General features: G+C 39.3%; 1 protein-coding gene across 3 annotated transcripts in view; it reads right to left on the reverse strand.

The window, feature by feature from the left end:
- Positions 1–14108, reverse strand: part of CDC42 (cell division cycle 42) — a 49217-nt gene that overhangs the window by 17658 nt on the left and 17451 nt on the right. For all 3 annotated transcript variants that reach the window (XM_004425692.3, XM_087446607.1, XM_004425693.3), the window contains exon 2: positions 1951–2105. In XM_004425692.3, coding sequence (XP_004425749.1) covers positions 1951–2055 — 105 coding nt within the window. In that variant the 5' untranslated portion in view covers positions 2056–2105. The remainder of the gene's footprint in view (positions 1–1950; positions 2106–14108) is intronic.

Genomic DNA, 14108 nt, shown 5'->3' on the forward strand with positions numbered 1-14108 from the left:
AAGGAAAGTCAGTTCTTCATAACAAGAACAAGGAAATGTAACAAATGTGGTTAAGCTCTCACACCATACAGGTTATTTTCTTAAGTCATACCTAATCCTTTTCCAGAGATCCACATACAAACACATATATAAAGAATATCCACAAGCCCACCTTAAACACAACACCTAAGGAACAGAATCATAAAACAGACTCAGAAATCATGTTTATAAGAAAATAACTTTAAGGAAGACTGAAACACAAAAATTTCAGGGGCCAGCCTAGGGGTGTAGCAGTTAAGTTTGCGCGCTCTGCTTCTGTGGCCCGGGGTTCGCTGGTTCAAATCCTGGGCACAGACCTACGTACCGCTCATCAAGCCATGCTGAGGCAGCATCCCATATAGAGCAACTAGAAGGACGTACAACTATGACACACAACTAGTTACCGGGGCTTTGGGGAGAAAAAAGGAAAAAAGCAGGAAGATTGGCAACAGATGTTAACTCAGGGCCAATCTTCCTCAAAAAAAAAATAAATTCTGAAAGTTGCCCTTACTCTGAAACAAGATCTGTGTGTCTCTAAAAGTCCGGTAAAAGTCCCTTTCGACCTCAGAACTTCTTTCACTTACAATGTCCCCAAATGGGCCAACTCAAAAATATGATTTTATATTTAATTATACCTTCAAATTCTCCGTCTCCAAGAAACCAAATCCTCTTTCTTCCTATAGCCTTTGCCTACCTCAATCACTTTACCTACCTTGGGACATTATAGACTGTCAATTCCAATTAAACGTAATTGCCAAGCCTTTAACCTGTATTCACCCTCTTAACAATGCTCATGTTGGGCCGGCCCCGTGGCTTAGCGGTTACGTGCGCGCGCTCCACTGCTGGCGGCCCGGATTCAGATCCCAGGCACGCACCGACGCGCTGCTTCTCTGGCCATGCTGAGGCCACGTCCCACATGCAGCAACTAGAGGGATGTGCAGCTATGACACACAACTATCTACTGGGGCTTTGGGGGAAAAAATAAATCAATAAATAAAATTATAAAAAAAAAAAAACAATGCTCATGTCTGAGGATTAACCTAAAATACTCATACATTTTCTTCCTTTTTATTTACAAACAATACTAGTCCCATATTAATCATACATAGGTTCTCCATAACCCCTAAAATAGCTCACTTAACAGAGACGGTTGTTGCCAGGCCAGGCCAACCCTCGCTCCCCTCTCACCACTGAATGGACATCTATGTTTAACATAATTATACCACTGGATTGGTGAACCAACCTGGGACAAACATTGGATCCCCAAACACATTCTTTCACGAGTCAGTGTTACTCTAAATAACTCTGTCTCTCTCTCACTTCATTACCTTTGTTATTCCCATTTTCCCTCTACTCTTCTAAGGAGATGGTAAAAAGTATTTGCGGGAGAGAACCCCCAAAGGCTTCTGTTGGTGATCTTATACCAAAAACAGGTCTTCTCTGCCCCTAAAACCCAGTGTGGAGCTCCAGTACTGCTAAGACAACAGCTCCATAAGATTCTCTTCTATTCCCTAAGGAGAGTAAGTGGAGACATACACTACTTTCTCTGAAGTCACATAACCCCAAAAAGCAACCCAGAATACCTCCAAGCACTGATTAATCATTGGCCAAGATATCAAAAAAAAAAGTCACCTCATTCCAAGATGTAGGGCATACTTCTCCAAACTGAGACCACCACTCTTTAGAATCTTGTCTATTGGAGTTTTGCCTCCAAGCACTTCTTGCAAACCCTTGTGTCACCCCTTCTGACTTTCCACTGATTTTTCAGCTGTTTAATTTTAAAGTGTATATAATTTACCCATGAGAAGTCAAGATCTTTAAAAACAGGAAACAAAGGCAGACAACAGAAAAATTTCAGTACACAAAGAGAGTTTTTAAAAGGATATCAAATTATAATTCATTTCACTAACAGATGGAAGCCTTTATACTTACAGTTGGTACATACTCAGATGGAAATTTATTTGTTGTGTAGGATATCAGGAGACATGTTTTACCAACGGCACCATCACCCACAACAACGCACTTAATTGTCTGCATTGCTGAAACAGTTTTGTATCCACTTTAAATATTTCAAATTCGATGACGACCTACAAAAAGATTAAAGATATTTATTTTATTTATTTGTACTTCTATATGTATTATTTTTCTTCAACTTGCAACAGGTTCACTCATTCAGAGCAAGAACAGAACTAGCACCCCAACTACTGCGGCTGAAAGAACCTAGAAAGAAAAATAGTGACTTGCTCAAAGTCACGATAACAAATAAGAGTTAATTTTCTAAGTTTGCGATTGCTGGTTGTTTTGGTGTTATGTGTTTTTTTAAATGTCTAAAAGAGTGTAAAGGGCAGCATATTTCTTTTTATAATGAAAGAGAAGAGGCTGTTTCAAAATGAATCCCATGTAGTGAGCCAAGTATTACTCTGTGAAACTTTTACTTCAGTTATATGTGCACACACACGCGTGTGTTCGTGCACGTGTACTAGACTGCAATACAAAGGCCACTGCTTTAAAGACTGGCCCATTCACCCAACCTGGGAGCCACAGCTCCTCAGGCTCTAACCAACAAAAAGCAGAGCACCACCACCCCCAACACCCGTAACAGATGAGCAACATGAGGACTGGATGAAGATCAAGGTGATTTCTGGTCTCAGCAGCTGTTTTAGCACCAGGGTGCCTAGTTACTAATTCAATATTCACAGCATGAAGAGGCCAAAACCTAAGTGTTTTGTTTGTTTGTTTGTTTGTTTGTTTTTCCCCCAAAGCCCCAGTAGATAGTTGTAGGTCATAGCTGCACATCCTTCTAGTTGCTGTATGTGGGACGCGGCCTCAGCATGGCCGGAGCAGTGCGTGGGTGCGCGCCCGGGATCCGAACCCGGGCCGCCAGTAGTGGAGCAGGCGCACTTAACCGCTAAGCCACGGGGCCGGCCCAAAACCTAAGTTTTTATAATGAAAAGTCAGATCACTCTAAAGCATACTGACTCATAAACATATAATTACTTTAGCGTCTCTTACTGTAGTCCTCCATTCTAAGAAGCTATCAATTACAAATGCACCAGAAATTTATTATATTTCATCAATTCTGAGATGCTTGTTTTCACATTTAAACGTCTCTAAAATCAGAATGTATCTTTACCAAAGGTTTCTTACAACCGTTACCAGCCATTTTTTCCCCATTCTGACATCTACAAAATTGGGATAAGTGGTATCTTTTGAGTCAATGAAAATTTTAACAGTTTTTCTAGAATAAAAAAGAAACACTACCCCCTGTATACTTGTTTTAAGATAAAGTCCTATTTCAATTATAATCCTGAAAGGGTTACAAATTTTTGTTGACTAGAGCTACCACCTTATTAAACACACAAATGTCACAGAACCATATAACTCTGGATTGGATGCCATGCCTATGTGCTCTACAGTACCCTACACAATTCTTAATCATGATGGTTTAGAAATGCCTGTTAACATTTCTGTGCATACATTAGGAGTGAGTCATCTACAGTAAATATACACTCTCCCATTCCTCATCAAAACCACCTTGATTATATTTCTCTTTATTTAACCTCCTTTTATCTTTTTCCTTCTCTTTTCCCTATAATGCACTAGAGAAGAACTTATACTAGTATAGCATCAAAGGTTAAAGATCTTGATCCCTAAACTAAATCAAAACTACTTTTCAAAATAACCAAGCACACTAAGTACTAAATTAATTATAGAGAATTATTCCACAATAATGTCTTTTACTCAATAATAAAGGCAAGAATATGAAATAGGAATAGATATCTTCTCGTGGTTCCTGAGTCGATCTCTGAAAAACAGGATAATGTTCTGCTAAAAAACAAGGTCTTCTATAGAATTTCTTTTCAATTCAAAGTGAAGAAAAGAAAGGTAAACAGAGAGAGTTCTGATCATCCTACAGAATATTTTCCAGGTGCCTACAAATCTATTTCAAGTTCAATTCTTGTACCTTCTATTTTTCTTGACCATTATTACTAGGGGATTTTTTTAATGTATCGTTTAATCATAAACATTGGACAGAAAGTAATGTGTTTGATCACTATGGCAGAGACTGCTAGTGGTCTGCCAATTCTTCCTGTCTTCTTTGTAACAGAATTTTTACCTAAGCATATGACTCCCAGTAAAGACTACATTTCCTAAATTCCTTGGCAGCTAGATGTGACCACTGTGACTAAATTCTGGCACATAGGAGTGAAAGTGATAGATGCGACTTTCAAGACCAGTCTTAAAAGCAAGGGGCACAGTCTCCCCTGTTCCAGCCTTTATGCTGGAATGCAGACATGATGATGGGAGCTGAAACAGTCACACTGAACCACAAGACCGAAATTACATGTTAAGGATGAGTAACACAATAGGAGGAGCCAGCCCTGGATTGCCTTCTAGGCCTCTTACAAGAGAAAGAAAGAAAATTCTCTCTCATTAAGCCCCTAGTATTTTGGATTTCTCTGTTACAGCAGCAGAACTGGAATCCTAATTACTATATTGCATAGACTCTAAGAAGTCAATGATTTTAAAATACATCCTAAATTTAGACATGTTAGATGTGGGAGAAAAATGTCTTAGAATCAATAAAATTATACTAATATTTGGATTTATCAAGTAACTTTACAGTAAACATGACTACTTTTGAGACTGTCTCAAAAACATCTAAGATAAATGCTGTTTTTTAGTTTCAAATGTGGTTGAAATCAAATCGTCATCCCTAAAGGTATGAAGCTCCTTATCTTCATTCTATATCTGGTATTCACTTTTTTTTTTTTTTTTTTTTTTTTTGCTGAGGAAGAGTCACCCTGAGCTAACATCTGTTGCCAATCTTCTTCTTTTTGCTTGAGGAAGATTTTCCCTGAGCTAACATCTGTGCCAATCTTCCTCTGTTTTGTATATGGGTCGCCACCACAGCTTGGCCGCCAATGAGTGGTGCAGGTTCCCACCTGAGAACCAAACCTGGGCTGCCAAAGCAGAGCGCACCAAATTTAATCACTAGGCCACGGGGCCGGCCCCTGGTATCTATTTTTAAGACTTATATCCCATACTAACAAGCAAATACAAAATCAACAGGCCGTTTATAAAGTTGAAACTTCTAAGAAAGAGCTATCATTTCTTGAAATTTTCATTAAAATTCCCTAAGGAATAAGGAAGAGGAAATTGAGAACAAATAGTTTCCATGATTAAAGCCATAAATATGACGGCCACATGGTTAAATCACAAACTATCACAAATTGTGATGGAGAAGGTTAGAGCTGGTCTAAAACACTCATTCCAAAGAAAAGAAAAGCTATCATTAAGAACTGTATTAAAAGAGAATAATTTAAATCTAATTCAAGCTAAACTCCTTTTTAATTTTTTTTCTTTTTAAAATTTTATTACTATTTTTTGTGGTAAAATATAAATAGCATAATATTTGTCATTTTAGCCATTCATAAGTGTACAATTCAATGGCATTATGAATTCCTTTTTTATATTATAGATTATTTGGAAATCCCATCAAAATGAAGTGTCTTCAGGAAACCATTCATAAATAGCAGTCTTTGGGCCGGCCCCGTGGCTTGGTGGTTAAGTGAGTGCGCTCCACTGCTGGCGACCCGGGTTCGGATCCCGGGCGCACACCGACGCGCTGCTTCTCCGGCCACGCTGAGGCCGCGTCCCACATACAGCAACTAGACGGATGTGCAGCTATGACACACAACTATCTACTGGGGCTTTGGGGAGAAAAAATAAATAAATAAAATCTTTGGGAAAAAAAAAAAATAGCAGTCTTAGAATACTGCTTCTTTATGTAGTGGAAAACTTAAATGCGGTACCTCTTTCTCTGATACCAGTAAGTATAAGAAAATGGTAAAAATGAAAGATCATTCCAGGCACCAGAAACTTCCAACTGTTTAGTAGAACATCAGAGATACAATACAATTTGTATTAAAGAACTCTACAACATAAGTTTAGGAAGAAAGGTAACAATATTTCAAATCGGCTCATCAGTTTTACCTTTTGAATGTGTCATTTTTAAAAATATCTCTGCATTCTTAAGCACAAATTCATTACAGCTAAATTCTGAGGGAGATGTTTAAGATTTTCCAATGGAAGGTAATGGTAAATAGAATTTGCGTAGGAGAAATGTGCCGTGCATCCAGTTTGGTTAGATCATTAAACAAATACTACTACTTTGAGAACTTTTAGAAATCTGTATCTTTTTTCTTTTCTTTTTTTTTTTTTTTTTTTAAAGATTTTATTTATTTATTTTTCCCCAAAGCCCCAGTAGATAGCTGTGTGTCATAGCTGCACATCCTTCTAGTTGCTGTATGTGGGACGCGGCCTCAGCATGGCCGGAGAAGCAGCGCGTCGGTGCGCGCCCGGGATCCGAACCCGGGTCGCCAGCAGTGGAGCGCGCTCACTTAACCACCAAGCCGGCCCTCTTTTTTCTTTTCTGAGCAGGAGAAACAGCTCCCAAGCCAACTGGGCCCTTCTTGTGTGTCCTACCTAATAAGCTGGAAAGAATATCTAAAATACATACACTTAATACATAAAATAAGGGCCGGCCCCGTGGCTTAGCGGTTAAGTGCGCGCGCTCCGCTAGCGGCGCCTGGGTTCAGACCCTGGGCGTGCACCAACGTACTGCTTCTCCGGCCATGCTGAGGCTGCGTCCCACGTACAGCAACTAGAAGGATGTGCAACTATGACATACAACTATCTAATGAGGCTTTGGGGGAAAAAAAAAAAAGGGAGGAGGATTGGCAATAGGTGTTACCTCAGAGCTGGTCTCTCTCAGCAAAAAGAGGAGGATTAGCATGGATGTTAGCTCAGGGCTGATCTTCCTCACAAAAAAAAAAAAAAACATAAAATAATAATAATTTTCCTAACGCGGAAGTCAGGAAAACTCTAGGTTTTAACCTCTGCTCAGCACTTACTAGTGACCTGGGCAAGTTTCTTAATCTCTTTTTGCCTCAATTTTCTCATTTGTAAAACAGAACTAATTATATCAACAGTTTGCACAGCTATCATAAAGATTAAATAATACAAAAAGACCTCATAGCCCATAGCACATACTCAATATACATGAATTCCTCTACCAAGTGTGCCAGTTCAATCTATGCCCCAACACTGATTTCCATCCAGTGGTCAAAACTTACACTGTACTTTCTTCTCTTCAGTGGACTGTTATCTAATCAAAACTTTTCACACTTTGCACATAGCAGGCACACCAAAACAGGTTAAAATGAACTGAATATATCTGCTATTTAGCTAATGACACAAAAACCAAGAAATCTACCCAAATATTTCTTCTTCACCTGAAGACTCCAGTATTCTTTCTTTCTGTATTTCCTGTATTATTTCTGTATTTACAGAGTAGTCCCTAAAACCAAGTTATCTAACAGGTGTTAACAAAACAATTTAGGTATGAGAATAGACTCTATCACTATCTTTTACAACACCAAATTAAATGCTTTTTTAGCTTACAAATCATCACCGCCTACACACAAACTAATGAAAATCTGACAGTTATTACCTTTTATAATCTCTTTCTCCTGCTATGCTTGAATTCGGCCTCTAAATTAGTATTTCCATAATTATCACCTCAGACCACCAGAGTCAGAATTACCTGGAATGGGTATATTAATAATTCAGATTCCTGGGCCCCCACCCTAAATCTAATAAATCAGAATTCAACACTCTCTATGTAATTTTAATGCACAATGAAGTTTGAGAACCACTGTCCTGTATGATAGCAAGACAAGGAATACCATTAGCACAAGAATCTAAACTAAGATAAACATTACTAGCATTTTGGGTCACCTAGAAGTGAGTTTCTTAAAGTAGAATCCAAATTATCAGTATGAATTTTACATATTTAATAATGAAAAATTCACATTGGATATTGAAAGATCATGAACCAAGGTACATCAGAGATGCTTCAATTACTGGTTCAACCTAAAAGTGTTCTCAAATAATAACAGTGATAGTAGCCAACACTTACATAGCACTTACTATGTGCCACACACTGTTCTAAACATGTTACACATATTCATACATTTCATCCTCCCAAAACCCTATGAGGTATGTGCTAAATTACCCCCATTTTACAGGTAAGAAAAGTGAGGCTCAGTGAAGCTAAGTAACCAGGCCAAGATTACTGAGCCAGTGAATGGTAGAACTGGAATTTAAATCCAAGCAGTCTGTCAAGACCCTGCTCTAAAACACTATACTACACTACCTCTCCTGAGAAGTGACATTAATAAGAACAAACATGATCACAAATGGAGGGGCAAGTATATACTTATGACAGCTGCCAGCACTGGGAAGAGGAAGGCACAGGAAGAAGCAAGAAACAGGAGTTAAGTTCATTTCCTGTTTCTTCACCCTGCAGACAACTACTGAATTTTACTGAGGAGAAAGGAAGCAAGAAGAGAGAATGAGTAAGATATAAGTTTGCTCCTCCCCTTTCTATATACCCACAAATCTGCCATTTCTAAGGCTTCCTGACCTGACAGCTCAACACTCTGTTGGAAACTGGCTGTGGGCCCCCTGTTAAAATCATCGGTTCAGGAGTCAGAGCGGCTCTACCACTCTAGCTAGGTGACCTCAGGCAAGTTATTTAACTTCTCTATGGCTCAGTATACCTTATTTAAAAATGAAAACAGTTATACCTTCCTCATAGGTAAATTGATTGAATAAGATAATACATGTAAAGAACCTAAAATAGTGCCTGGCATACAGTAAACGCTTAGTAAATGTTAGCTATTACTCTTGAGTGACTAAAGGCACTATTAAGTCAATATAACTTTTAAAACAGCAACAATTCCAACCCACTTAGAAGGGAGCACATAGATTTTTTTATTTCCAAAATAATTACAGTACTTATTGTTCTCACTACAAATGCAATCAAATTTAGAGCTACCATTACAAAGGTGGTCATTTCAGAGTCAAGCTCCAATTTAATTAAGACTATTCTGCAAAGCATTTGACATGTATTAATTAATAATTTCATGTATTAAAATGTCACTGGATGACCCACAGATGCAGATAAAACAGGCGACCAGGGAAGAGACTTTGGTTTTGCAATATATACAATGCCAGCTTCAACAACATGGAGGAAAGTAGGCCAGACATGTTTATATATCCTATGTTAACTTTCTTTTTAAACAATAGCAAATCACCTTGGCAGCAAAGAGTCTATGTACTACCAATGACCATTTTGCTATCCAGAGTGGCTAGGAAAGTTATTTTGTACCAATAACTAAATACTATCCCTCTTAATAATGAAGTTCATTTGTATCAGAACTCAGAATTGGGGTTGGGCAACTTAGAGCATGAAAAATGATTCTGCCAATCATAAGGAAAATAAATTGGGAAATAAGATGTAATGTCTACATTCCTTCCCAGTACCTATATCCCTCTGCCAGTCACACCAAAACCCCTATCTCCTAGGTTCTTAAATGCCTTTGTGGTCCAAACACCCTTGGAGAACCTCAGAACTAAAGCCCCTTTAGTTTTATGGAGTCCCTACGCTCCAGATTTAAAGAGGCTATAGAACCCTGTCTTTGGTATCATTATTATTGGCTGGGTGCCAACTAAACTCCACCAGACAATCCAATTCTTGGGGAAAGGATTTGTAAGAGGGAAGGGGAGGTTCCCAGCTACCCCTTCTTCCCATCCCCCCTGGTTCATTCCAGGCACAAAGAGCATATGAAAAGATGTGAGATTAAGTATTTGCTAATAAGCGTGGTTTTGCAAAAAATGTATATTCTCAATCAGATTATTATATCCCTTATAAAACTATGGCAAATATTAATAGTAAACAATGTGAGTAAAAGGCAAGTCAAATTTTTGGTAATTCATTGTGGTAAAAATAAGTATTTGGGGGGCCAGCCCGGTGGCACAGTGGTTAAGTTCGCACACTCCATTTCTGTGGCCCAGGGTTTGCAGGTTCGGATCCCGGGCGCAGACCTACACACCACTCATCAAGCCATGCTGTGGCAGAAGTCCCATATACAAAAGAGAGGAAGACTGACACACTCAGCAAAAAGAGGAAGACTGGCTACGGATGTTAGCTGGTGGCCAATCTTCCTCACCAAAAAAAAAGTATTTGATCTTTGTCCCAGGCTCCGGGCACAGAGTCCTAAAACCCTTGGAATTTCCTAAAAGATAGGGAGTGTCTATTGTCATTCATATTATAAGCCCCTTCCAATCACACCTGAGTTTATGCTACCGGTGACTTAGGGTAGGGCCCGCCCCTAGATAGCCTCAGGATGGGACTGTTCACCAAAAAGACCAAGTGATTAGAGGGTTGGAACTTCCAGCCCCACCTATCAACCTCAGGAAGGGGTGGGGGGGAGCTCTGTGAAAACTCTTGAACAAGATCTGGAGGGCCTCCAAGTTGATGAACACATCAGTGTGCTGAAGGGTGCCATGCCTAGGGAGGGCATGGAAGCTCTACACTCCACCCCCACTCCATACCTTGTCCTGTGCATCCCTTCCATTTGACTGTTCCCGAGTTGTATCTTAATAACAAACTAGTAAATCTAAGTGTTTTTCTTGAGTTCTGGGGGGTCATTCTTGCAAATTATCAAACCTGAGGGGGTCATGGAAACCCCCAAATTTGTAGTCGGCCAGGCAGAAGGGTGAATAGCCTGGGCACCCCATCTGCAGCTGGTGCCTGAAGTGGAGGCAGTCTTGGACTGAGCCCTTAAGCTGTGGGGTCTGCACTAATTCTGGAACTTAGTCTCAGAAGTGAATTGACAAAAGTGGTTGAAAAGATACCGTATTCACACTAATGCAAAATACACTAAAAGTAATGCTGTTTTCATCTGAAATACATTTACCCCTGAACTAACCCATTTTCATTCTTAGGATACAAGAAAGAAGAGGCACTATAGAAATCAAGAGAATAATGACCCTGGATTTCACAAACCTTCCTTACATACCCAACAGAACAGCTCGTCTGGTTACAGGATTAGACAGAATAAATAAAATCAGCACCACCTGTCTCTCCTATCAAATTCAGTCACTTTAGAGAATAGTTCATATAACCTTTTGCTGTAAATTATAGTAGCATATCTTCTTTTTTTTTTTGTGAGGAAGATCAGCCCTGAGCTAACATCCATGCCAATCCTCCTCTTTTTGCTGAGGAAGACCGGCCCTGAGCTAACATCTATTGCCAATCCTCCTCCTCCTTTTTTTCCCCTTTTTCTCCCCAAAGCCCCAGGAGATAGTTGTATGTCATAGTTGCACATCCTTCTGGTTGCTGTATGTGGGACGTCACCTCAGCATGGCCGGACAAGCAGTGCGTTGGTGCACGCCTGGGATCCAAACCCGGGCCACCAGTGGTGGAGCGCACACACTTAACTGCTAAGCCCCTATAATAGCATAACAAAGCACAATTTTTTAAACATCTGCCCAAGTGATTATTAAGTAACCAAAGTACTCAAACTACAGAGATGTATCCCATGCATTCACATGTATTCAGGTGTTGGGTTCTGAGTCAGAACATACATGAAAACACAAAGCATATGGTTGACCTTCTATGATCAACTAAGAATATAATACTGCTTAGAAAGTCCTACCAAAAATCCTATTACACCTCTATCAGTTACCTTTCTCCTTCAAAACAAATAATACACTGTAAAAGGAATATTTTTAAACCTTGAAATAAATGTTTAGCTTCAAACAAAATTTAAGAGAACTTAATCGTATGAGTTCACCCAATATTACCTAAAGAACCAAAATAAAGAATGAGAATTTTTTTTTTTTTAAGAATTGGAATATCCCTTAATGAACTAACTTAACCCTATCATTTTGTAGATATTCCAGCCTAAACGCAAAGGACTTGCCCCAAAGCCAGACAGTTAACACCCATGTCTCCTGACGCTCGCTTCCAACTCTTCAGACTTCAGGCAAATACAGAACAAGCTACATAAAGACAGTTCTTTATGAACTTTATAATTTGTTTTCAGAGTCCTCAGTAATCAGGAAATAATCTTAGAAAACTTTGGCACTCATTCAAAAAGTCAAAGAAATACAGCTACTGCTCAAAGTATCTGCCCCAATAAAAATCCAAAAGCGTAATACAATTAGCAGTATGCCTCAGTTTTCAACAATAAATGTATCCATTCCAATTTGAGAAATAATTTAAAACTGGAATTCTGTAAAATATCTTTCAATTAGTAAAAAGCAGGAAACCCTGCGTTGAGAGAGACAGTCCCCCACGGGTCTCTCTTGCTCCTACATATCTTGCTAGGTATGCTAAGAATGCAAGGCCCTGACCTCTGTACCCAGGCCATCCCATAGGGCCGTGTTTGCAGCAAACAGCCTTGAAGGTACAGTAATGTTTCCCTCTGGGACAAAGAGCAGGCTTGTTTCCTGCTTGCTATTCAACAGTGGGTTCCCCAAGCTCAGTGTTCCTTAGATCTAACACAAACCCACCGCATGCCCGAAAGTCTTAGGGGTAAGGGCAAGCAACACACACACTGATCCGTTGCTGCTGGCTGTGCCTTAATGAATTAAATTCTGTGTCTCTGACCCACAAGTCTCACGTCTTCTGCCAGGATCCATAAAACACCACCAGGCTTCCCTATTAGCTTTTAAAAAGAGTAAAATAAAATCCTAGGCCTTGTTTACTTGATTGACTGAGCTTTGTGAGAGATAATCCTTTTGCTGTGAATTTAAGTTTTCTATGTAAATAATACAGCAATCAGTTTCTTGGAATAATTACTAGAGTAGAGGCTAGGTAAGAACACCTGGTCTTAAATATTTTATTCATTGCTCCACTTTTTTCTTTACAGAAAATCCTTCTGAAATAAATTTTTTTTCTTTTTTTTTATTTTTATTTATTCATTTTTGTGTGTGTGAGGAGATCAGCCCTGTGCATCTGCCAATCCTCAGTCTGCTGAGGCAGACTGGCCCTGGGCTAACATCCGTGCCCATCTTCCTCCACTTCATATGGGACGCCGCCACAGCATGGCTCGCCAAGCAGTGCATCGGTGCGCGCCTGAACCTGCGAACCCCGGGCCACCGCGGCGGAGCGCAGGCACTTAACCGCCTAAGCCACCAGGCCGGCCTCTGAAATAATTTTTAAGATTTTTTTCCACTTTCTCCTCACTCTCAGGCCAGCCAGCACATCCTTTCTAGAAACTGATTGGTTGTTTTAATTTATGTTCCGTCTTCTAGGTGTCTATTTTAACAGAAAGAAAATAGTGAAGGCCAGAATCCTATTATCAAGAAAGCTGGTAAACAAGGTGGCTCCTCACAGTGAGCCTATAAAAATAGGAGAGAAATTAGTAGCCATGCTGTGGTAGCGGCTCACATAGAAGAACTAGAAGGACTTACAACTAGGATATGCAACTATGTACTGAGGCTTTGGGGAGGGAAAAAAAAACAAGAGGAAGATTGGCAACAGATGTTAGCTCAGGGCAAATCTTTCCCAGCAAAATATAAAACAAAATAAGAGAGAAATTATGTATTATTAATTTGTTTTGCTTTAAATCAGTAAGGCTAATAAAATTTAATTTTTAAAAAAACAAACCTTATTTTGTTCTCTCCTATCCTTGAATAGCTGTGAGTAACCTTATTTTCCCCAAAAATTCCACTTATTCACCTTTAGAATTAAGTCATTATAGAAATTTAAAAGACAAGGTCTCTATGGTACATGTCCGAGAACCCTGTTGTTGCTTTTCTCTTGTTGATTTCTGAGCCAAGACTGGTGAATAATGCAAAATTGGTAGACATTTTACCAAAAACAAGGAAATCAGAGAAGCAGACTCAGGCAGAATGTAGGTGCTAACAGCACTACTACAGCTTTTGATGTTGGAAAAGATACAGGGGTTTCCCCTCCTCCTCTAAATGTACTTTTCAGATGTTGCATAAAAAAGGATCTTTGGGTTTTTGATCAATGCAAACCATCTGGAATTCTTCACGCACATCTCTCTCACAAAATGGTTGCAAAACTTCTAATATCTCCAGCTGCCAATTAAATGCATTAATACACGCAAAGTGTTGGATGGCAAATATTAAGCACTCATTAAAGCGATTATTCAAATTCCTCCATTTTCTGTCACTTGTGAAAGAAACTGATACATGCTGTGAAA

Source organism: Ceratotherium simum, chromosome 22, assembly GCF_057802395.1.
Source record: "Ceratotherium simum simum isolate JZ-2026a chromosome 22, ASM5780239v1, whole genome shotgun sequence".
Classification (NCBI taxonomy): Eukaryota; Metazoa; Chordata; class Mammalia; order Perissodactyla; family Rhinocerotidae; genus Ceratotherium; species Ceratotherium simum.